At 40.7% G+C, this 25083-nt stretch overlaps 2 protein-coding genes across 2 annotated transcripts in view; one reads left to right on the forward strand and one right to left on the reverse strand.

Annotated features, from left to right (window-relative positions):
- The window catches only part of fam81b (family with sequence similarity 81 member B), a gene marked incomplete at both ends in the record, with an annotated part of 33955 nt that extends 14840 nt beyond the window's left edge, over positions 1 to 19115 (forward strand). The window contains 3 exons of the mRNA XM_084055538.1: positions 13003 to 13138; positions 14530 to 14731; positions 18982 to 19115. Coding sequence (XP_083911664.1) covers positions 13003 to 13138; positions 14530 to 14731; positions 18982 to 19115 — 472 coding nt within the window. The remainder of the gene's footprint in view (positions 1 to 13002; positions 13139 to 14529; positions 14732 to 18981) is intronic.
- LOC311043745 (E3 ubiquitin-protein ligase TRIM39-like) lies at positions 4429 to 6427 on the reverse strand. Its single transcript, XM_084055100.1, has one exon. The coding sequence runs from the start codon at positions 6379 to 6381 to the stop codon at positions 4744 to 4746; it is 1638 nt and encodes a 545-aa protein (XP_083911226.1). The 5' UTR covers positions 6382 to 6427; the 3' UTR covers positions 4429 to 4743.
- Positions 19116 to 25083: the final 5968 nt, after the last annotated feature.

Here is a 25083-nt window from a genome sequence, read left to right on the forward strand (position 1 = left end):
ACAGGTAAGGGATTAGATTGTTGACATTCTGTGACATCTCTATATAATAGGAGATCCATTCATTTGTAGCAGAGCCATGTATACATCGAGAGAGAGAGAGAGAGAGAGAGAGAGAGAGACCGCAGAAGTTATGCCTTCACCGTATAATGGAAAACACAAATTTCTCTCACTCACACACACTCTCTCATACACATAGTCCACATAATTATGCCTTCATCATATAACACACACACACACACACACACACACACACACACACACACACACACACACACACACACACACACACACACACACACACACACACACACACACACACACACACCACACACACTCACGCACACAAGCACTTACGCACACGCGCACACTTGCGGCTGGCGCTTACTCTGTAGTCTTGCCTCATTGATTTTCTCAGCCACTTCAAGAAGAACAATAAGAAGAAATGCCAACTGAATGGGAGCTCATGAACTGTAGATAATAGAAAATTACTCCTAAGAGAGAAGTCGTGGTGATTCATTGTCCGAGGGCCAGTACAATGCAGAGGAATAGATACTATTTATCAGCATATCGTGTGTGCGTGTCTGTCTGTCTGTGTGTGTGTGTCTGTCTGTCTGTCTGTCTGTCTGTCTGTCTGTCTGTGTGTGTGTGTGTGTGTGTGTGTGTGTGTGTGTGTGTGTGTGTGTGTGTGTGTGTGTGTGTGTGTGTGTGTGTGTGTGTGTGTGTGTGTGTGTGTGTGTGTGTGTGTGTGTGTGTGTGTGTGCGTGCGTGCGTGCGTGCGTGCGTGCGTGCGTGCGTGCGTGCCACGGGCAGATCTGGCTCCCAACAGAAGACAGACTGTGCAGTTCTAACCAACTTCCCACTGTACCAAGACATCATGAGACACAATACTTCCCACAGATTATAATCACCAGTTTGACTAATGACAAAAAACTCCCATATCTGCTGATGAAGTACAACAATGTGCAAACACAGCAGCAAGATTTGAGAAGGATGTCCAATGGAAGGACATAGATATATGTTTCATACAAACAGAGTAATTACCTTTAGATACATACAAAAACTGCTGCTTCTTGTGTACTATTTATATTACAGCAAATGCACAATATTTGCAGTTTTTCTATGTTGCTCTAAAATTGACAGCTCTGTTTACACTTTTCTTTATTCCATTTTAATTGTACATTAGTAAGTAAGTGTTTTATTTCACACTTGTGTTGGCAATGTAAACATTCTCATGCTAGTAGTCAAAGTCCCTTTGAATTGAATTGAAGAGAGACACAGCTAGATAGAGAGATAGAGATAGGGAGATCATTATTACCCTATAGAGAGCCTTTGTACTGTAGGCACTATTTGTATTTCACTGTTGGCATGGGTCTGTGTTCGTGTTCCAATCTCACTGAAGTATCTGCTGCCTGAGCCAGCACTCAGTAGAGAGTAAACCAGACCACTAGACTAGATGAATCCACATTCAGCACATTCTCTCTTTACACTGCTTTGAGGTTCTCCTCAGTGGTGTAAAGTATCGCAACTCGTTGTGAGCTTGTAGATCGTCTATTTTAAAATATTTTAATACATCTTATACATTTGAAATCATGGGACCTTCTGCATAATGAGTACTTTTTGTGTACTTAAGTACAGTACTTGAGTAAATGTACTTAGTTACTTTACACTACTTTACACCACTGCCCAGAATAGGGGACTCTAGGGTTCATGTGGTTAATTTGACCTCATGGACTTGGCCCGCCCCTCGGTCCTCCTTAGACCAACCACAGACTTCCGTTACAGCCTCCAGCCAATCAGAGGCTTATCGCAGATTATTTTCTGGCGAAACCAGGACATGCTGACTTGTGATTGGTTTGTGGTCTGACTGACCACGTGAGAATTATATAATTCCCTGAACCTTTACTGAACCTTTACTGAACCTGAAGACTTATTTTTAGGCTTTTATATGCCTTTATTGATAGGACAGTAGACTGACAGGAAATGGGGAGAGAGAGATGGGGAGTGACATGCAGCAAAGGTCGTCGGGATCGGGAGTTGAACCCACGACACGCTGTCAGGCTGGATTACCAGGTCCCCAGGCGGTTACGCCAACCGTCCGGGCCGCCGCTCTACATTTCTAGGCTTTGCACAATTTGCACATATTGCATCATGAACCCATCGCCTTTCCTCCATCGACTCCTTCAGTTAATATACAATATATGCCCCCCCCCCGCCCCCCAAACCCAAATAGGCCACAGACCCCAGTTTGATACAATATATGATTGTGTCACCTTGCTAAACTAATGGCCCAAGTCATTTTTTTAAAGTTTTCCAGGAAAGATTAAAAACTGATCCAAAACAGAACTATATGATATTTCTTAATCATTTCACCCAAAACGTTTATAACAAATTATGTCTATTAAAATTAAAATAACACTGTCTGTCAGTTATGTAACATAAGAGATTTAAATAGGTTTAAATAGGATTAAATCTGATTTAGGCCAAATAATCAGGCAATTTTTTGACCATTTTTTGGCCTAAGTCACAAAACCATGTGACTTAGGCCAAAATAATTGCTTATCCTAAGGCCTTGGCTACACGTACATGGATCTTTTTCTAAACGGATATTTTAGTCCTCCGTTTTTAAAAAGAATCCCTGGCCACATGACAAAGATAAACAAAAATCCCTGTCCACACGTAGACGCAGAAACGCATCGATCAGCTGCATGTTTCAATTTTATATCAGATTTTATATTTACATTTATTTTATAATTATATATATGAGGGGCAAAATACAAATACATTTGTAATCACATGTTAAGGCCCAATACTGCAATAGCTGCAATATTTTAATAGCATACGTGAACAGCATACGTGAACATAAACGAAAACAACATTATTAGGGCACAGCTGCCTGCAGCGCAAACAGTAGCCATGGTTCACATGACGCTGTCGAGTCTCTGGTTTATAGTGGTGTTCGTTTTTTTTTTACATTGGCAACTCTCACATGTACATAAACGTTCAGATTTCAAATATAAAGTGCTTAACCCTGAGCCACGGATGTTACAAGGCAATCCGGACCGTGATAAGTACCCGTATCTCCCGTATTGTTCAATAAAGAGCATTTTAATCCCATCGCCGGCCATTTCCTTTTTCTGTTCTTTTATTTTGGTAATGTATCAGAGTGCAATACACCTTCCAACCATTGGTGTCGCATGGTTGAAAGCATCGGAGAAAATTTGGAGAAAATGGCCGACGATCGGATTAAAATGCTTTTTATTGAACAATACGGGAGATACGGGTACTTATCGCGGTCCGGATCGCCTTGTAACGTCCATGGCTCAGGAATAAGCACTTTATATTTGAAATCTGAACGTTTATGTACATGTGAGAGTTGGCAATGTAAAAACATCAAACACCACTATAAAGCAGGGACTCTCGGCACCGGGGCGATTGTGTTTTAGGACGACAGACCCCACATTCAATCTGTGTGCGCGCCGTGTGTTCTACTTGGCGCAGAGAAAGAGGGTTTTTGTCACACAGTGAATGAGCTACTTTCCCCACCACTGTCTTATTAAGTATGACATTATTTAGCCATAAATGAGCGTGCCTTGTTTCATAGACTGTAAGTGTTGCTCTCTCTCTCTCTCTCTCTCTCTCTCTCTTCATTTATTATTATAATGCCCATGAGCGGTCCGGTGTTTATGTATTATTTATTGTATTATTTATTATTATAATGACCATGTGCGAATGCGCGATGACGTCATCGTTTCTCAAAATCTCCGGATTACATGTCCACACAGATCCACTGAAACGCATGTTTTGGAAAACCTTCACTTATTTATCCGTTTACAAAAATATCCGTTTTAGCGGCCAAAAACACCGTTTGCGTGTGGCTGAAAGGCCCAAACGCACACAAAAATGTGCGTTTAGAAAAAGATCCATGTACGTGTAGCCAAGGCCTAAGTCACACTAGGGAGTTAGGCCATTATACTAAAAGGGGAGGGAACAGCATGATCCTTTTCAATTAGGAGATAGGTGACAACTTAAAGCCTTTGTTTTAAGTTCTACATTTGATGAGATTACAATATTTTGTTTGCTTTTTATACACTGATATACAATGAATGAGTTACATTCTGGAATATGTTTTAGCACAATAAAGAGAGTAAAAAGTCAGAGTGCACAGGCATTTTTTATATATTTTAATTATTATATAATTACAGATTACTGATTTTCTTTTGAACAATAACAGTTTTCGATCTTCTATAAAGGATAAAATGCAGCTACATCAAAGAATCAATCAATCATCAGTATCATTGTATTTGTTGAATTAACTACTGTATAGTGACTGCATTACAGTACAACATTGTCAATGAAAATGTTTCTATTAATCAATTTTCCTGGCATATTATTGAAACAAATGGATGAGTTTAACGGTCAACTTGAATACCATAAAATGAGCAGAACAAAGTATTTACCAAGAAAGATGACTTGAAGAGATTTCAGACGTTTTAACTTTTTCCCCCCTTTTTAAATAATAGGGATCACCCGATTGTACTATAGGCTTCCATGGGGAACTTTGTTTGCTGTATTTCCGACATGTTGTTAAATGAACACATTGCATTTCAATACAAATCATCTGTAACTTAAGTAACATTTAACAGTTGAATGGCTTTGAGAGTTGGTGGAGAAACCCTTAAATTAACCCGTACCCTTACTGTCATAAATGAAAATGCCCCTTTTCTTGTAAAACTGAGGATTAGTCTAATCTGTGTGATTGACAGGAGAGATGATCAGATGATCAAAATTTGTATAAGTATAACGACCAGGACAGAATAATGGATAGAGCTTCTCGGTGAAGGTGCAGCCAGTGAAAGAGTACAGATGAACTCTGGCTTCCACACCATAAAAGGAGACCAGACCCTCCTCATAATCCACATACACGCCAACTTTCTGGACCTTCTCTCTTACAGGGAGGAGGACAGAAGGACCAGCATTAGCCGTGTACTCATTTATTTTCAACCATATCGTCCAGTAACCCTCACCAGGGTTCAATTTGCTTTCACCTTTCCTGTTGATAGACTCGCTGGCCACTCCTATAGTCCATTCAGTCTTTTTTTTAACCTGAACCTCATAGTAAAATCTTCCTGAGGAGAAGCTTTGTTTTCCTAAGACATTGCCATATAGAGAGAATCTCTTTGTGTTGTCTGGGAGATTCTTCATTACATTTCCATGATTCACTTGTTTTCCATCCTCAGACAGCTTGAGTTTCCAGTGTGCTGTATCAGGGTCCAGAGTTACATCCACTGCATATTGCTTGATCCACTTCAGTTTAGCATCAAATAGCTTCTTCTCCATCTCTTTACGGACAGTCTTCTCCAGCTGAGCCACAGCTGTCCTCACAGTCCCCACATCTAAAGACTGAGCGACATTGACCTTTGTCCAGTCCTTGGTAGGTGGAGGGGTGTTGATGGAGGGGAAGTTCTGGAGGAAGTTTAGGTGGTCTTCAGTTTGTGAAAGCTGCTTCAGCTCAGAGCTTCTCTTCTCTAACTCGCTGATTTCCTGTTGCAGCTCTTTAATGAAGCCTTCAGCCTGTTTCTCTGTCGTTTTCTGATTCTCTTCAATCACATCAATCAGCTCAGCCTGGCTTTTCTCAATAGAGCTCATCAGAGCAGTGAAGACCTGCACACTGTCTCCTATCTCTCTGTCTGCATCTTTCTTACTGAGCTCTACTGAGTGTTTGACCTCCTGAATCTTTATGTGTCTCTCCTGGATCATCTGATGAACTTCAGCCTCTGTCTTTCCCAGCTCAGCCTTCTTTCCTTCATATTCGTCTTTCAGGGATACAATTTGATGTAACTTGTGGTCAGACTCGGTACAGAACTGACAAACACACATGTGGTCAGTTTTACAGAACAGCTCCAGAGGTCTGTCATGTTTCTTACACATAATGTCTTCCAGGTTATTTATGGGGTCAATTAGTTTGTGTCGTTTTAACACTGTGACTCTCAGATGAGGCTCCAGGTGAGTCTCACAGTAGGAGATCAGACACACCAGGCAGGACTTCAGGGCCTTGAGCTTGGTCTCAGTACAGATGTCACAGGGCACTTCATTTGGTTCAGCAGGTTCTTGCTTTGTGTTTGTTTTAACTTTCACCTGAGCTGACTTTCTAAATTGAGCAACTATTTCAGATATGAAAGTGTTGACCCTTAGGTCAGGTTTTTTGTCAAAAACCTCTTTACAAATGGGACACTCACACCGGTCACTACGATCCCAGTAATGTGTGATGCAGGTTTTGCAGTAGTTGTGTCCACATGGAGTGCCGACTGGATCAGTGAACACGTCCAGACAGATGGAACACAGGAACTGCTCTTCAGACAGGAGACTGCTGGCAGATGCCATTTCTAGACACTGAAAATAAAATTCCAAATGTGAACTGGAAACATACTTAATCCATTAAGACCGGGAACACATCAGTGTCATTTTAAGATTTCTTCAAGAAAATCTGTGCAAATCTTTGTATATATATATATATATATATATATATATATATATATATATATATATATATATATATATATAGCACCACTGATATAGCAACATACTGTTAGGATTTAGAACACATTTTTAGATATGCATTTGGCCACAGACCCCCATCTCAAAATATGTTGTTCAAGGGACCCCCAGAAGCAAAGATTTGAGTTACAAATGTTCGCTTTAAAAATGTATATTCAAAGATTTGCACAAATTCAAGATTTTTCAAAAATAGCAGATCTACAAGCTCTTTGCAAACACAGAGTGCTGTGCGATGAGCTTGTAGATCAGCTATTTTTGAATAGCCAAATAAATCTAAAATGACACAGGTTAATTGCTGCTTTTTTCAACATCAAACTCATAAAAGCAGGAGTAATACTGTAGAATTAGCCGTAGAATACGACTCTTGTAGATGTATTTTATGATTCTGACATTTTCAATCTACGAGAGTCGTAGACACTATCCCCCATGGCCAAATGGACTCTCAGCTCCAAGCCTGTACGGTCTCCAAACATGTACAAATGCAAAAATAAAGGTAACCGGTTTTCAAATGGCCACTCATTAACGATTTGGCCGAATGCAAATGAGCCCCATTTGAAAACAAAGACGACTTTCTGCGGTTGGCTACAACAGAATAGGGTGAGGGGCTGCTAATGTTGTTATGTTGTTGTTTTTTTCCCCTGGCGGATCTTGCCTCTGCACAGGGGCAGGCAGGGTATTACAGACCGGGCCATGGCCACGTTGGCCTCCATGACAATATGCCTCTGACTAGAACTCCAGACAGTTACTTAACATTTGGGGCGTGGGCGTAAGCACCTTTACTTTTGCATTTGTACATGTTTGGAGCCCGTACAGGCTAGGAGCTGAGAGTCCATTTGGCCATGGGGGATATTGCCTACGACTCTCGTAGATTGAAAATGTCAAAATCATAAAATACATCTACAAGAGTCGTATTCTACGGCTACTGTACAATATTACTTACTTCTAAACTGCTATTTCATCAGTAAAAGTATGTACATTCAAAGGATAGATTAAACAAGTCTATTCCTTTCATTTAAGTCACGGTTATGTTATTTTTGGGTAATTTACTCACCTGTAAATTCTGCTGTAACTGCTGTAAAAGCCTGTTGAAATAACTTGTTTCTGAAACAGCCATGTGCACTGGTCATAGAAGAGTTTTCTTTCACTTTCACTTCACTGTAAATGAGTTGGTGGAATGCTCCGCCCCAACCAGGCTGTAGCTTGAAAAGGTTAACCCTTCACAGACACCTTTCTTGTCTTGCTTTACTCTTTGTATCTTGCTGGTGTTTGTAGCTGGCTACTGGCTAGGAGGAACATAATAGACACTATTAGACAGACATGTAGCTTTATAGTGGAATCACCAACATAGGAGGCAATCACCAGCCTGATTCCACCTAATAATTATCCACTCACACTCAGTCACCACTCACACCAGCTGGTAGTCTAGATTTCACTATTTATCATTTTTATTTCCGCCAAAATAAGGAGGCCAGAAGGGCTAGGGTGGCGCAGTGCTAAAGTGCCTGCTGACCACCACGGAGGTTGTGGATTCGAATCCACCGTGGTGCATCCGGCTTTGTCGAGGGTCTAACACAAACACAATGTCATGTCACAGACCCTCCAAACACCGCGCCTGTGAATGGCCGCAGGCCTCAGTGGAGCTGCAACACAATTGTATACAATGTTAGCCTGGGACTAGACGAATCTGCGAGTGCAAAAAAAATTTGCACTCTGCGATTTGGGTCTGGCACCGCTCCATAGAGAATCCATTTCCTGTTCCAGATGACGTGTGTAACCAATCAGGGCCCAGTATTTGAATATGGGCGACTGTAATTGGTAGTTGGTTGTAGGTCTAACCAATTGCGTCGAGGGCCATTGTTTTGATTGGGAAACAAAACGTCCTCATGGAAGCACCAGAGTCATATCCACGCAGTGATATAGTCTAGCTACGCCAGGCTAATACAATGTAGCACTGGGGGTCCCTGCTTCATCTCTCTCTCTGCTAAGGGGTCCTTGGCCTGAAAAACCTTGCTGTCCCGGCTCTATTATAACTTGCTGAGCCAACAGGCACTCCTAGTATTTGGAGGTTTAGCGGTAAAAAGAACAAAGTCATCAACAACAGTATCATGACATTTACATTTCTATTTAAAACACTAATCACCAAATCATCAGTGGACATAAAAAAAGGTATAATGCTGGCTGTAACATCCATATAGAGCTGGGATTCTCCACCTTTTTAATGTCGGACCCCCAGTTTGATATGCATTATAGCATCCCACCGTAATGATTTTTATGTGATTGAAATTATAAGTTGTTTTGCTCCACTAATGAGATTGCAGGGCTCAAAGGATGCAGATGTTGATCTTTTTTCAAAGGACTTTGGTGCAGTTGGGTGTATGTATGGGCTCTTAGCAAGGATTTAAGAGTCTTATTGTCGTTATGCACTGTGTTTCTTTGGAATTTGTTTCATATTTTTTTACTCCTGTAAGTTTTGCTGTTGTGTCCGGCTTACCAATTGGTAGCAATACCACAATGTAAAATACTCTGTTACAAGTAAAAGCCCTGTGTTCAAAATGTTACTTGAGTAAAAGTACAAAAGTATTGGCATCAAAATACACTTAAAGTACCAAAAGTAAAAGTGCTAAAATGTTCTAAAATAGCAGATCTACAAGCTCACAGTGCGCCGCGGCGTGTTGTGAGCTTGTAGACTGGCTATTTTCAAATAGCCTGTATGAAATAGGGCTAAAGTGGTTAATGTATGTTTTATAATATAATAATTTATATCTGCAAAGCTCACAGCGCGCCGCGGCGTGTTGTGAGCTTGTAGACTGGCTATTTTCAAATAGCCTGTATGAAATAGGGCTAAAGTGGTTAATGTATGTTTTATAATATAATAATTTATATCTGCAAAGTAACTAGTAACTAAAGTTGTCAAATAATTGTAGTGGAGTAAAAGTACAATATTAGCCTCTGATATGTAGTGGAGTAGAGGTAAAAGTATTGAAAATTGGAAATACTCCAGTACAGCAAAAATACCTCAGAATTGTACTTAAGTACAGCACTTGAGTAAATGTACTTAGTTACTTTGCTTTACTTTGGTCATTGACTGTGAGTATAGGATTAAAAAGCATTAAAACAATTTCTAAGAATGATTCCCGTTTAGATATAATTCCTGAGGATTACATGGTAGAGCACACAAAGACTGTGCAGGCATTAGGAGTAAGTAAGCTTTGCCGAGCCCTGAGGCCCATAGGGCAGGAGCCTATCTCCTGTTTCCTTAGCGTGAGGAGGCTTGATGTACAAGTACACCACCTGGACATGATGCTAGTACATACATGGGCAACTGGTGGCCCGGGGGCCACATGCGCCCCCCACCTTCACTTAATGCGACCCGCAGGTTAATATCAGAATACTGATATATTATTGATTTCAGCTGTTACAATTCCAAACACAAATGCATTTGAAATTAAATGAAAATGTTACTTTTCAGGATTCCAATTCAAAAATAGCAAAAAAAAAATCAGGATTCCAAATCGAAAATAGCAAAAATAGCAGATCTACAAGCTCAGAACGCGTCGCACTGCGACGCGTTTTGAGCTTGTAGATCGGCTATTTTTGCTATTTTTGTGTGACAAAGAATGGCAAGTAAGTAAGTACAGCATTAATTTAAGAAAAATACGGAGATGTCTGCCCGACAGTATACAGTATGCAATGTGGCCCTCTGGAGTGAGTGTGGAAATATAGTGGCCCTATCCATCATCAAAGTTGCCCACCCCTGTGCTAGTATGTCATAGGGACTTACTCCAATCCAACCCTTGATGATGAGTGCCAAGCAGGGAGGCACTGGGTCCCATTATTAGAGTCTTTGGTATGACCCGGCCGGGGATCGAACCCCGACCTCCCAGTCTCAGGGCGGACACCGAGCTGGTGCATTAGGAGTAGCTTGTGTGAAGAAAAACAACCATCTGGGGCATAATAAACTGGATGAACTGAACAGGAGCAGTAGTGGGTTTATTCTGCAAGAGCTGCACGCCGCTGTGCTTTAATAGCACATGTTACATCATGTTATTGATTATTCAAAAGAAAGGTACTCGATCTGCTGTACCATTATATATCTTATGGTGGTTTTTGTGTGGCCCGTGGGCAGTGAGCATACAGAAGTAACCGGAAAAACAGCAAATTGACCACACAAAACATTCAGCATACTGTACATAGCCAGGGCACGCAGGAAATTAATCTCCATAGATAGCTAAGACAACAGAACACGTTTGAAACAAAGACAATAACAAAGGCTGCATCCCAGTGGTGGAAGAAGTACCCAGATATTTTACTTAAGTAAAAGTAGCAGTACCACAAATAAGAATACTCTGTTACAAGTAAAAGGCCTGTGTTTAAAATGTTACTTGAGTAAAAGTACAAAAATATTGGCATCAAAATATACTTAAAGTACCAAAAGTAAAAGTATGAAAGATCGGCTATTTTCAAATAGCCTAGGTATGAGAGGGGGCTATAGTGATTAATTCATGTTTTATAATATAATAATTTGCATACAGTAACAGGAAAAACAACAAATTATTGGCCACACAAAACATGTACATTCAGCATACCTAGCCAGGAACGCAGGAAATGTATCTCCATAGATAGCTATAAGACAATAGCAACATGTTTGAAACAAAGACAATAACAAATGCATACCAATACTTAAAAAAATGGACCGGCATGCCTTACATTTATAATAGCCAATTAATTATAAAGATATTAGGACTGAAACAAAGCATGCTGAGCACAGACTCTAAGTAGATTGGGTTGTGGGAAGAACAAGATGAGTCACCGTTTTCTTTTTCTTTTTTGGAGTGATACCTGGTTGCTAAGTAACAAAAAAAATAAATTTGGAGCTACAGATTCTGTATGTGCATTCAAAGGATATTGCAGTCTCCAATAATATCCAAGATGAAAGAGACAGGTAAAAGCCTCTCTAGGCTACTATTGTCAGCTAAGTAAATCTGGTTGTATTAACCTACAGCAATAGCAATACAACTGATCCTAAGATACATTCTGTATAGGTTAGTGGTGTAAAGTAACTAAGTACATTTACTCTCAAGTACTGTACTTAAGTAATTTTTTGAGGTACTCTTACTTAACTGGAGTATTTCCTATTTTCAGTACTTTTACTTCTACTCCACTACATCTCAGATGTAAATATTGTACTTTTATTCCACTACAATTATTTCAAAACTTGAATCACTAGTTACTTTGTAGATTTTGATTATTATTACAAAACATACATCAACTTCAGCCCTATACACATTTTGGCGTTTTGACAATAGCCGATCCACAAGCTCACAATGCGTCGCGTTGTGACGCATTGTGAGCTTGTAGACCTGAAATTCTAAAGATTTTTATACATTTGAAAACTTGGGAAGTGGGACCTTCAGCATTTGTACTGTTATTTTTGGTACTTTAAGTACATTTTGATACCAATACTTTTGTACTTTTACTCAAATACATTTTGAATTCTGGACTTTTACATCAGTTGCAGTATTGATACTTTTACTTAAGTAAAAAGTTTGAGTACTTTTTCCACCACTGGTACAGGTTTTAGATTTAGGATGTATTTTGGACACTCACAATTCAGGTCGCCCCCAAAAAATCAATCAGACAGCAGCAGTTGATTCAGAACACTGCTGCCCGGTTACTAAAACCAAGAAAGTGGATAACATCTCTCCAGTTCTCAGAGCCACAGACAGGCTCCCGGGCTGTCAAAGAATTTATTCCAGAATGGTTTGAAAAGTACTGGATAGCTTGGGGCCAAAATAGTACATTTCTGATCTTCTGCTACTCTATGAACCACCCAAACATCTTAGGTTGTCTGGGATAGGACTGCTTTCATTCATTCCGTTTCGTTTGCTGCACTGTAATTATATTCTCGTAGTTTTATTTTAGCTTATTCTTAAAGGACGACTTCATATGATATGTATATATCTTCATAATATAATATCTTCATATAATAGATCCTCACTAATGCTCATGATAAAACTATATATTGTACTATTGTTTTCTACTCTTTTTCTCAGAGGAGGGCTGTGAACACTTCAGAAACCCGCCTACCAGTGACATCATCGTCACTGGTAGGCAAGATTTTATTTCGATTTTTATTACCACAAGAACAATGGCTTCTATTATAGCATGCTACCTTTCCAGGAATAGAAAGCCTGCAGTTTCTATTAGCTTGGCTAATGAGCATTGGTGAGGACCAGTTATATGAAGGTATGTTGAAAATGGGTGAAGTCGTCCTTTAATATTATTATCTCTTATTTTCAATTGTGTACTTTTAATTGTATTCTTCAACTTAATATTCTTGTTGTTATCAATTTGAATAGCCTTAATTGTAAAAGAAAAAAGTGCTATAAAAATAAACTTGCCACGTGTGTGTTCAAAATGTAGTTTTCTGTACTTGTGTGTGTACAGAAGCTCTGGTGGGCTGCGGGATGCCATTGAGGAGACAGACAGTTTGAGGAAGTGGACAGAACAGCAGATCCATGCCTCTGAGAAGACCAATACACAGGGCAACCAACAACTACACACTTCACTGCAGGATAAACTGGTAAGGATTTAGCCTACCTCATCCTTGTGTTGTAAACAGCTGACCGGATGTTGACAAGGATGTTGACATCTCGCCTAAGAACAGTAGATGGTTGAAACTGTCTATATAGTAGTTAATGAAGACCTATGTGTCTCTTATATTTGGATGGATCTATATGGAACTATTTTAACCACTTAAACCCTATATACTTAGTTGAACAGAGCCTTTTTTCCTCCAAGCAAGCTCAAAATGTGTTGCATTGTGACACGTGAGCTTGCGGATCTGCTATCTTTGTTGAATGTTTGCCCCAGAATAGGGACGCTAGGGTTCGATCATGTGGTTATAAGCATAGTTTATACTCTGTAGAACAAAGATGTCGCTTACTGACAAGAACCAGTCTACTAGCTATCGTGTCAAAGTTGTTTAGATCAGTTCTTGTCAGCAAGCGATACCGTCCACGGATAGGCCTAACCTCTCTTGGTTGAGCATTTTGCTGTAAGAGCCCACCACTTCTTCTCATACTGAAGTCAGCATGGACCAAAGTCCAGTCCAAATAAAATTACTTTTGAGATTTCTGGAGAATGTCGTATAAATCTTATCCTTGCTTCCCCCCCACCGCCTACACTATGTTCTCAGATTAGTTTTGATCTTTTTTTGCTGCCTGTCACGACAGGCAGCAAATCAAGGAAACTAATAATGGGTGAGAATTAAATGTACTGCAATCAGTCACACTATTTTCAGCTTGTACTCAGCAGAAAATGTATTCAGCTGTATAAGACTGACTGTGCATACAGTAAAGGACAGATGGTGAGAAACCGGCCAGTGAGTGATTATTATTGAGGTTCAGGGTTATACGGTCAGAATTACGGTTTGGGTTGGAATGAAAGTCTTGACTAGGCATGTTGTGTTGAAGGTCAATGCAAGTAATGTACCGTAAATCATCAAAGGCACTTGCACACAATTTTGTCTGTACTACTATACTTGTGAGGATATTAACATTTTAGGACGACGATTTTCTGAATGCCATTTTCAAAACATTTTGGTATTTTTAAATGTAAGCCTATAGAGCCGAAAAATGTATCCACAGTCTCACAGCAAGCTTGTAGATCGTCAATTTTTCGGTGCATGACACTAGCACCCAACTATGCATAAATCATGTTTTACTCTAATTCCAAACCCTAAAAACCTAACCTCTGAATTTTAATCCTAATCCCAACCTGAATCTTTTTCTAATTGTAAACGTATCTCTAAAAGAGAAATGTAACCATAAAAAAAGCAATTTCCTTGTGAGGACCAGAAAAGAATGTTCCTAAAAAAAATCTTTTTGTCACATTTTACTATACTTGAGGGGACATTTGGTCCTCACAACTTATAACACACACACACATCTGCCTGACTGTGTCCGTGTGCAGGTGGAAGCCGAGGCCGGGCTAGCGGAGCGGCTGCGTTTGGTGGAAAGCTGTGCAGAGCGCTCAGAGACCCAGCAGCAGCGGGCCGGCCACGGCCAGCTGGACCGCCTGAAGCGCTCAGAGACCAAACTCAGTGGCCGCATCAGCTCACTGGAGAGCAGCCTCCGCCAAGAGCTACAGCTGGTCAAACAGGACTACCAGGAAGGTTTGTGCTTATATATAGATATATATAACCTGCAGGGGTAGGCTTTGACTTTTTACAGGGGCCGGTTTTGAAAGTGACAGTGTCACAGAGTGAGACAGGGTTGTTGGACCCAAGCGCAGAAGCGACGAGACAGTGGCAGAGCTGTCTAAATTCAAGGGTATTTATTAATAAATGAACAGGAGACACAAGGACGCAAACTGGGAAACTTAACTATACTGGTAAACGCTAAACTAATGACATGTAGACACAGATCTGGAACAGACATAGGCCTACTCACAGAGGACAATTACTAATAACCTGGCAAGGAGCACTCACAAACACAGGGCTTAAATAGATACAGGACTAACTAGACACAGTGAACTCCATTTGCAATTACAGACAAGGTGAGACTAGACAGGTAGCAACAACTAGGGCAGACAGGAAACAATAGGAACGCCTACATAATAAGATACAAACAAGGAGACAGATCCTGACAGAAAGTTGGTTTTGGATGTGAAAGTTGCTCATTTGTTATTGGGTTAAAGTACCAGAGTTATTCTGGCACTTTATGTGCTTATAAAAAATAGTATGCAAAAGTACATGCTTTTAAAAATACATTTCACCAATTCAACCAATCTTCATATAATTGGTCTTCACTATTAGTGAAGAATGTGCAATATCATAAGGTCCCATTTTTGTCTACTGGGTCTGTGTGTCTCAGAGGAGGGCTGTGGACAGTTCAGAACAACCAGTCTACCAGTAACATCATCGACGGTGAATCCAATCTAATAGAGACTGCAGGCTGTCTATTCCTGGAAAGTTAGCATGCTATAATTAAAGCCATTGTTCTCACATTAATAAAAATCACACCCTGTGTGAAGAGAGTGGTGCCTTTGATGAGCCCCGTATTGATGTTGTCATCAATGTTTGTTTATTGGACATACACCCGGACACACGGACACACAGACAAAGTCAGATATAGGAGTGGTTGGCACCACTCAAAAATAAAAAAAAAAGTGCAATAACGTGAAAAATATTCTGTTTGTGAGAATAGGCCAGACAGACACACAGACCTTCTTTAGACGGCTCACCTCCTGGGAGCCATGCCATTAAAAAAACATCACGTTAAGACAGGGGTCTTCAACGTTTTCAGGCCAAGGACCCCCTAGCTGAGAGAGAGATGAAGAAGGGACCCCCTCTATATCGTATTAAATTGTGTTTCAGATTTAACTTTTTTTGTTTACTTGGTCTTCTCTTTTTTCCCTCCACACCAAACACCTCTTTGCCAAAAAATAGCCGATCTATAAGCTCACAACGCCTCACAGTGAGCTTGTAGATCTGCTATTTTTTGGCTAAAGTTCTCCTCAGAAAAGCGATGCTAGGGTTCAAGTGGTTAAGGTAAAAAAAAAAGATACCACATCACACAAAGATTTGGCTGACCCCGTGTAGTAACTCTGAAGACCCCCTAGGGGTCCCGGACCCCCTGTTGAAGACCCCTGCGTTAAGATAAGATATAGGAGCCATCTCAAGCAAGTGGAGCATTTCAGAACTTGTGTGAAATACAGCAGTGAGCTATCTATACCCTGGCTAACACATGTCAGTGTTAATAGGCTACGTTACGGAGCAGACCACAGAAACATGGCAGCCTGCCTCCGCATGAAGTGACAGACATCCATCTCCAACTCCTCACCCTAGCAAATTGTAGCGCATTTCCCCAGAGACGAATGAAAGAGAAGACAAGGGGTATATGTCTGTCAATGAATCTCCTGTCAAAGACTCCCATCCGCGTCCTCCCGGCACTGCAGGGACCATCCATCCACACCCCGACCCCACTTACAATCTGGAATGAATGGATGGAAGGAGATGGCATGGGACGGGAGGACAGCGATGCATAATTGATAAGGGTCGTAAATATCAGACATATTGAGAGCAAGAGTGAGAGGAAAGGAGAGGAATGAGAGAAGGCTGATGTGCGATGTGAACTGTTGTGAGAATCACTCATATTCATTCTTACATTAAATGTTGAAGGACTGTACAGTAGCCTACATAGTATATTATCCAGGTATACTGCTGAAGGCACAGTAAATAGATGTATATCAGTGTCTAAGTATATCGGTCTCATATCCACTGTTGATAGTCTGACGCTTGAACATGTATCTATTCATATTCATTGGTCACGGATGTATATTCATGCATATCCACAGGTGATAGATTGTACATTTATGCTTGTGTATTGATTGAATATACATAATATTATGTTAACTCAGACACGTGTCTAGTGTTTTAATTTTAATCTTTTTAATATTATCTTAATCAATTTGTTTACCTGTCCTACCTATCCTGCACGTGTTTCACTCTTACTGCTGTTGCTGCTGCGATTGTGACATACCTGAACCCCCCACCCACCACAGGGATCAATAAAGATTCATTTTATCTTGTATGAGTAGATAAACAGTATTACAGAGGGTTACATACTGTATAAACAGAGATACAGAGACAGAGGAAGAGAGAGGTACAAGGGAGTGTATCTGCATTGTTCAACATATAAACACCTATCCTATTCTCACTGCACTGGCTCCCTGTTTCAACCAGGATCGACTACAAGGTCCTACTAATTACTCACGACTGCATAAATGGACATGCCCCTCCCTACCTACAGAAACTAATTAAGCCTCCACAAACTTCCACCCGCACCCTCAGATCTACGAGCAGGTTCCTCCTTGATGTGCCTGGTACCGATCTACGTACTATGGGGGGCCGGGCCTTCTGCTCGGCGCCTATTGATCTGAGAGCACCACAGACCCTGGACTCTTTTAAAATAGGCCTGAAGGCTTTTTTGGTGTTCATTTTGGTGTTGAATTGTTGTTTAGCCAGATCTGTTTTTAAACCCTGCTTTTTTAACCGTATGATTGATGATGTGTTTTTACCATGTGGCAGTCTGAGATTCCTTGTGAATGAAAAGTGCATTACAAATTCAATTTATTATTATTATTTATTAAACAGAGATACCGAGAGAGAGAGAGGGAGCGAGACGTACAAGGGAGTGTATCTGTCTTGTTCAAAACCTTTCTAGTTTCCAGCTTCCTGCCATGCACTGACAATTACTTCTTACAGAATATTTAATTATACAGACAAGATATTTACATTTCACACACGGGCAGCTTGGACTTGTGTTCTGTTGTGTCTTGCCTCTGTTATGACCGACACCAAACCTAATTAAAGTAGAAGAGAATATAATTAAAATGTAAATGATCATTTGTATTAAGATAAGCGTTGATATCAGTAATCCGCAATGATTTCTATGGAGTGTTTTTTCAGTAAAAGGGGCCTCTTCGTCTTTCCAACTCTTTAGTAAACAGAAGATACAGTTTCAGGTCAGGATATCAATTTTATCCAATCAGGAGAGAGAACTAGTACCACTCAAAAATAAATGCTGCTGAGTGTTAGCACTCGTGTATATTTTGGAACGCAATTATACAAGTTGTCAATTTACAACCAGGAGTGTCTGGGGCAATCGTTATTGTGAAAAATATACCAGTGAAAGATTATATCAAAAATAACTTCAAAGAAAATGAGCAGACCAAATTGGAACTGGAACACCATGAAATTGATGCTGATAAATTATCTTTGTGGGGCTCTATAAAAATGATTATCCCAATATAGAGCTTTAACTTTTTAACAAAGAACTTTTTCTTTTCCAAAAACATATTTACACCCTCTTTAATAGATAGGGTAATAATCCTACTATAAATGCGTGAATAATAACAAATAATAATGATAACAAGATTAGCAAATGATAATTAAGGCGCCGAGCACTTCAGGTGCTGCTGGAACTCTGTATTGTTTTTGTAAGGACTATTATTCCTCCATTCTAAAAGAATCTGGATCTCAGACCAAAAACTATCAAACTTGGCAAATAGGCCCCTACTCAGGTTACACAATGCATGTCAATTGCCTGATGGTGGAACTGGAATTACTTTACTTTTAAACTATAAGTCTCATATTTGTTTCATGGATTCTGTGCGTCCAAACGAATCGATCCATTACAAGCCTAGGTAGATTCTGTTTCTTCTCCATCATTTTCCTCTGAAAGTCAATCTTTATCTTCATCATCTTCCTCTTCATCATCTCATGGTCTTCTTCTGTGCATGCTTGGGCCTCATTAATTGCCACTTGCTGCTTTAAATGTTATCACATTCCTTATTTCCTTTAATTGCTAGTTTCTCTGAATTGTTCAGCTATTAACCCCACAATTCCTGCCTTTTGGACAGGGTTTAAGTCAGTTCATGATGCCATCGACTCCCTGAGGCAGATCGTTGACACCAGATCCCGCCTGGACAAAGAGAAACTTCAGAAAGACATGAGACACATCCGAAGAAAGATGGTGGGACTCAGTGACCTGTGAAAAAATCAATTCTCCAATCAGAAAACAAGTTTCCTTTCGGCAACACAGCCATACTACAGTATAAATTATGCTTAATGCCTCTCCACTCATGCATTTATTCATCAGTTGTTCTTGTAGTAGACCTAACAGTTTGGGCAAGTTGAGGTTGAGGCTGTATAATTGTACCTATAGCTGCTTGTCTCTCATTTGAAACTCTTACACAATAACCATTCTGTGAGTCTTTTCTCACAGAATCTTTTCTCACAACGTAAAACGTTGTAGAACTGTCTTGATTATACTGTCCTACTGTTAATTCTTTCCTTCTGTGTGCATTAAACATATCGTACTCACACTGTAGAGACTCTTTTCACTTTTCATTAAAAAAATATTGTCTATTATTTTGATCAATAAATCTGTTTACTATTGCTGATGTTCCCACTTTTTAAGGAAAAACAATAAAATTTAAAGGAAAAAATTGCATACTAGAAATGTTGCTTGAGACTGTGAACTAAACAGATAAATAAAATGTAAAAAAAAAAAGAAGACCTACTGAGGAGACTTTGGTCCTTTTATGTATGCAGGGCAATGCTGAGGATTTTCTACCTGTCTGATGGGGCAATGGCATCAGGGCAGGTGATGCCAACAGGCTGATAAAGAAGGCTAGCTCTGTTATAGGAGCGAGGCTGCAGGGTTATCTGGAAGCTATCTGGAAGCAGTAGATGAGCAATGGACACTTGCAAAGCTATACGTGCTATCGTTGGTCAACAGCTTCACCCTCTGCCCGCCGCTATGGTGGACAGAGGAGCAATGTCAGCAACAGACTGGTCCATCTGCATGCTGTTCCAAGGAGCACTGCCTGAAGTCTACCCACTCAGGTCACATATCTTTAAAAAAAAAAAGTTATGTTTTTTACACATTAGTATTCTTTTTGTATTCCTTATTTTATGTGACGTCTTTTTTGTATTGCGTCCCAGTTATTTTTCCACAGTGTCCTGTTTTGGTTTGTTGTGTTTTTGACTTTTGTCTCTGGTTCTCCAGCCCTTGGACATGTATTCCCCTGCTGTCTTCTTCTGCTCTCCCTCTCTCTCTCTCTCTCTCTCTCTCTCTGTCGCTCTGTCTCTTTCTCTCTCCTCTATCTTCCCTCTGTCTCTCCTTCAGACACACCCACATTACTGTTCCACCTAAACTCATGCCCTCTATAACCTATCCTCTTTTTTGATTTCCCTTTGTGTTCATTAAGTCTTGTGTCCATATCAGCTCAGTCGTTTCTGTCCTTCCTCAGTATCCGTGTCCATATCAGCTCAGTCGTTTCTGTCCTTCCTCTGTGTGTCCGTGTCTATATTAGCTCAGTCGTTTCTGTCCTTCCTCTGTGTGTCCGTGTCTATATTAGCTCAGTCGTTTCTGTCCTTCCTCTGTGTGTCCGTGTCTATATTAGCTCAGTCGTTTCTGTCCTTCCTCTGTGTGTCCGTGTCTATATTAGCTCAGTCGTTTCTGTCCTCCCTCAGTGTGTCCGTGTCTATATTAGCTCAGTCGTTTATGTCCTTCCTCAGTGTCCGTGTCTACGTTAGCTCAGTCGTTTATGTCCTTCCTCAGTGTCCCTGTCTTTCTATCGAGTTGTCTCAGCTCTACTGCTGTTCTATGATAGCAGCCAGTTTGTGTTCCCAGTCTCATTCTGTCTACCTTAGCCCTGACGTGCCCATTCTCTGCCTTGTATTGTAAAGTTCTTCCAGTTCTGTCCTGTCTAGCATTGTGATTCTGACGTGTCTGTCAGCTTGTCTAGAAGGTCTCTCTTGTCTGCCTGCGCATGTGTATCTGTCGTCATGGCTGCCTGTGTGCTTGTTATTTGGTTTGTGTCATTCTCTGTCCGTATTGTCATGTTCTCCAGCCCTTGGAGCTTGCTTTCTCTTTGCTCACTTTTTCTCTCTCTCTTCAGCCATTCCCGCATTCCTGTCCACCTCAGCTCATTCCCTCTAACGTCCTCTATCCTGTCTTGATCGGCCATTATGTTCACCTGTTACCTGTTAAGTCTTGTCTATTTACACTCACCTGTGTTCTGTTCCTATTCAGTTCATAGAATGTGTTCCTACGTGAGTAAATTACTGAACTGCATGGTTAAACTCAATTCTGCTCTGCCTCCCGCTTGTCATCTGTACTTGGGTCCTAATCTACTGTCTTTGGCGCCTGAATTTCCCCTGCGGGATCAATAAATGTCTTATTATCTTACTGACTCCCCATAAACCCAGAGATGATCTGCCAGAGCTTCAACTTTATTGTCACATCACAGGTTTACAGGTGTAACAATTTGCCGTCTTCAAAAAAGGGGTAAAGAGATAGAAATAAAATAAGGAAAATTGGTCAGAAATGTAAAATATTCCTACTGTATGTACTGTATAAGGTGCATGGTTAAAAGGGGGGAAATGGCAATGCAATGATGCAGTTAAGTAGCAGATATAATAACATATACACATACATAAGGTAAGGTGCATAGTTCAAAGAGCAATAGCAATAAAAAATAACATATGTAGAAACATTTAGCAGCATATATCAGGCAGTGCCAGAGCTTGTGTCCCTCTTGCCTGTCTGCCTCTCCATCAGTCTTGTTAATTGTGCCTCTCCTTGTCTGTCTGCCTCTCCCGCTGTTATAGTCCGAGTGTCTGTTTGTGTGTCCACTTCCTTGTCTGTTAGACAATCTGTCAACGTTTCCCTGTCTTATTTGTTTGTTGTTTTCTTTTGTGTCAGTTATGTCTAAGATTAGTCGTTCTATCCTGTCTTTCTGTCCGGTTGTCTCTATCATTCATTTGCTGTTCTATCATCCCAAGGGAGTTCATAATTATTGCCTTCTGATTTTGACGTCAGTAAACCTGTCTGTCTGCTTGTTTAGAAGGTCTCTTTGAACTTGCCTGTGTGCTTGTTTTTTTTAAAGTTTTTTTTAGTTTGTTTGTTTTCTTTACATCTGTGCATGTTTGTTCCGTCCCACTCCGTCCTTCCCCTAGCCAGTCCAGCACTTTTGTCCTGTTTCTCTTCTGCCCTGCCTTGCCTTGCCTTGCCATGCCTGCAACAAACAGTCCAGTCAGTACTCCGGTTTTGTCTGTTTCTATACTGCTGCTGCTCTGGCTTACCCTGCCTGCCCACACCCAGTCCAGTGCTATTTTGTACTGTCCATGTCTGTAGCTGCCCCTCTCCCTGCCATTCCAATGTTCAGTCCTGTGCCCGGGGCTAGCCCTTGCCTCCACAGGGGGTACTGTCACGCTCTGCTCCCTCTGGTCATGTCCCCCAGCCCGTGGCCTCTGCTCTGTGACACTGGCCATCCAGTGTCTTGATCCATCATCTATATGTCATCTCTTTATTCCTTGAAGAGCAATCTTCTCCACACACTCTTCTTTCTGTATCGCATCTGCAACTCGTTCAAGCTCTCCTGTATTGCCTCCATGTTTTCATTAATGCTATGCTGCATTGCGTCCACCTTTTCGTTAACACTCTGTTGCATTGGCTCCATCTTTTCATTAAAGCTCTGCTGCATTGCATCCATCTTGTCCTTCAGAACCTGCCTTTCGTCGGCCCAAAGAATCTCTTTCTGTCGGAAGTTATTCTTGACGAGATCCAGCTGGCATTGGATGTGTTCGTTCTCCTCTGTGATGAACTCTTGTTTCCTGGAGGTGACGGCGTTCAACTCATATTGCTCCTCTAGCCGCCTTTCATGTGTGTGCATCGCCTCCTCCAAGGTCCTTTTCCAGTGGTCTTCACACTTAAGGATTTCCTCTTTCCAGGCTGCATCGATCTCAAAGATCCTGCTGAGATCCGTGTTGTGTCTCTTGTTCAAATCTAACAGAGCCTTATAATCAGCCTCTAGTCTATTCATGTAATCCAGCAACTTCGAGGCCGCGTCTTTCCCCAACGGGATAAAGCACTTCTCCTTGTTCTCCTCTGACGGACTCTCTTGTAGGGAGGGGATGGCTTGGTCTCCCCCGTCTTCCGGAAGCAGTGTCAGGGCTTTCTCGTTTTTCGTATTCAACTGTCTTTCCTGGTCGCTGATGGTCAGCAACTCCTGCATGGCTAAAGCTTCCTTTTCTCCAGGTTGGTTTCTTTCCTCCTTCCATTTCCTCAGCATCATCAGACCATCTGTGGTTGCTTCCAGTGACTTTTCAGTACTACGAACAAGAGCTGTCAGAGTGAACATCCTTTAAGCTTATTCAATAGAGAATGTACCTGCTGGATGGCACTGTTAGAGGCTGCTGTTGTGCTCGCCAAAAACAGCACAACACCCACTCTTTTACACCTCCTGTCAACCTGTGCTGTGACAAATAATGAAGATATAAATTAATAAAACTAAGTTGTACTAAGATGAAGGGCGTCTGACCAATTATTTTATACTGAACAGTTATACCACAGTTATTTCATCATCAAGGACTTTGATGATGTCACCTGCCTCAAATCCCTGTGAATGGCTGTTGTCAGCCAGTGTTGATTCAGCCATTCAGCCAGTGAGCTAACTTTTGTCTTTTTTATCATTGTATATGTAATTTTGAATGTTGCTGATTTGAAGAAGAAAATAACGTGGCAATGGGAGATGTACAATTGGGAAACATTCAGCATTGAGGGGTAATGTTGTATCAAATTGATATAAATGTGTAGTAAGGCATGTACCATACATCAACATAGAACTATTCACCAGCATTTGGATGTTTGGTTTGAAGTCCATTTCCTACAATCTCTCAGTCCGTGTTTGTATAAATTGTCACCTTCGACTAGGGATGTAATGATGCATCATGAAACAATTATGATTGCTTATTATCAATGCAACTATATCAACTATTTGACCTGACCAAGCCTGAAAATAGCAGATCTACAAGACAACAATGCACAATCATCATATGCAACATGTTGCCAGTTTGGAGACCTGCTAAATACTGGAGTTTCCAACTCTAATTACTTGACAGAATCTCTTCTCTCGTTCACAGATGGGATTCTAATAGAGGAACGCTTTGATATAAGTAGCCTAATCAAAATCTAAGAACTATTCTGTGGTGTTTCATACCAAGAGATGTGGTCTTATCACAGCACATTTTCATTAGGTTTGAACTTTGACAGGAAGAGATCTCAAGAAAGTCTATAAAGATAATAGACAGACAGCGCTATTGCGGTACCATGTGGGAACAACAAGCAACTACACATCTAAATGACATATTTTAGTAGCCCTATATGGCTCATATGGGCTCATGTAAAAATATATTCTTCATCAAATCTAGTGTTGCTTATAAAGTTTATGAAGATCGCTCCGTCTGTCCTCCACACAGTGCACACGTATGATGCCAAAGAGAGAGATATAGAGAGAGGAGGGAGGGTGAGAGAGGCAGAGAGGGAGACAGACTCTGCATGTAATGATGCACAATCATATGCACACACAGGGGAGAGAGATGTAAATTCAATAAAAGCCCACGTCTGATTAACACAGACTTATTAATGTTCCCTGCTCACCTACGGTATGACGCACGCACACGCACTGGACCCTGACTTTGTGTGTGTGTGTGTGTGTGTGTGTGTGTGTGTGTGTGTGTGTGTGTGTGTGTGTGTGAGACAGACAGACAGACAGACAGACAGACAGACAGACAGACAGACAGACAGACAGTCTTGGTCTTTCTGAGATGTAGTGGAGTAGAAGTAAAAGTATAGACAATTGGAAATATTCCAGTAAAGTAAAAGTACCTCAAAATTGTACGTAAGTACAGTACTTGAGTAAATGTACTTAGTTACTTTACACCACTGCCAGAAATACAGGCACTAATTGGGCTTTTAACTTTGAGAGAAATTATGTCATTGGTAATATTGCACTCTTCACCACCATCTGGCGGTGAAAAGGAGAATTGCCAGTATTGAAGGTTTTTGACAGATGATCTGTATACATTTCTCATTGGAATTGAAAATCAGTCATCATGTTCCTCTTGGAAATTCCAGTTTAAAGTGCAGTGTTGGTCTATATCTTATTTTTTAT

This window comes from Gymnoscopelus microlampas (genome assembly GCF_963454915.1).
Source record: "Gymnoscopelus microlampas genome assembly, chromosome: 4".
In the NCBI taxonomy this organism is placed as follows: Eukaryota; Metazoa; Chordata; class Actinopteri; order Myctophiformes; family Myctophidae; genus Gymnoscopelus; species Gymnoscopelus microlampas.

Bases quoted from the DNA above. Each gene is read 5' to 3' on its own strand.
- LOC311043745 (XM_084055100.1), bottom strand. From the start codon at position 6,381: ATGGCATCTGCCAGCAGTCTCCTGTCTGAAGAGCAGTTCCTGTGTTCC.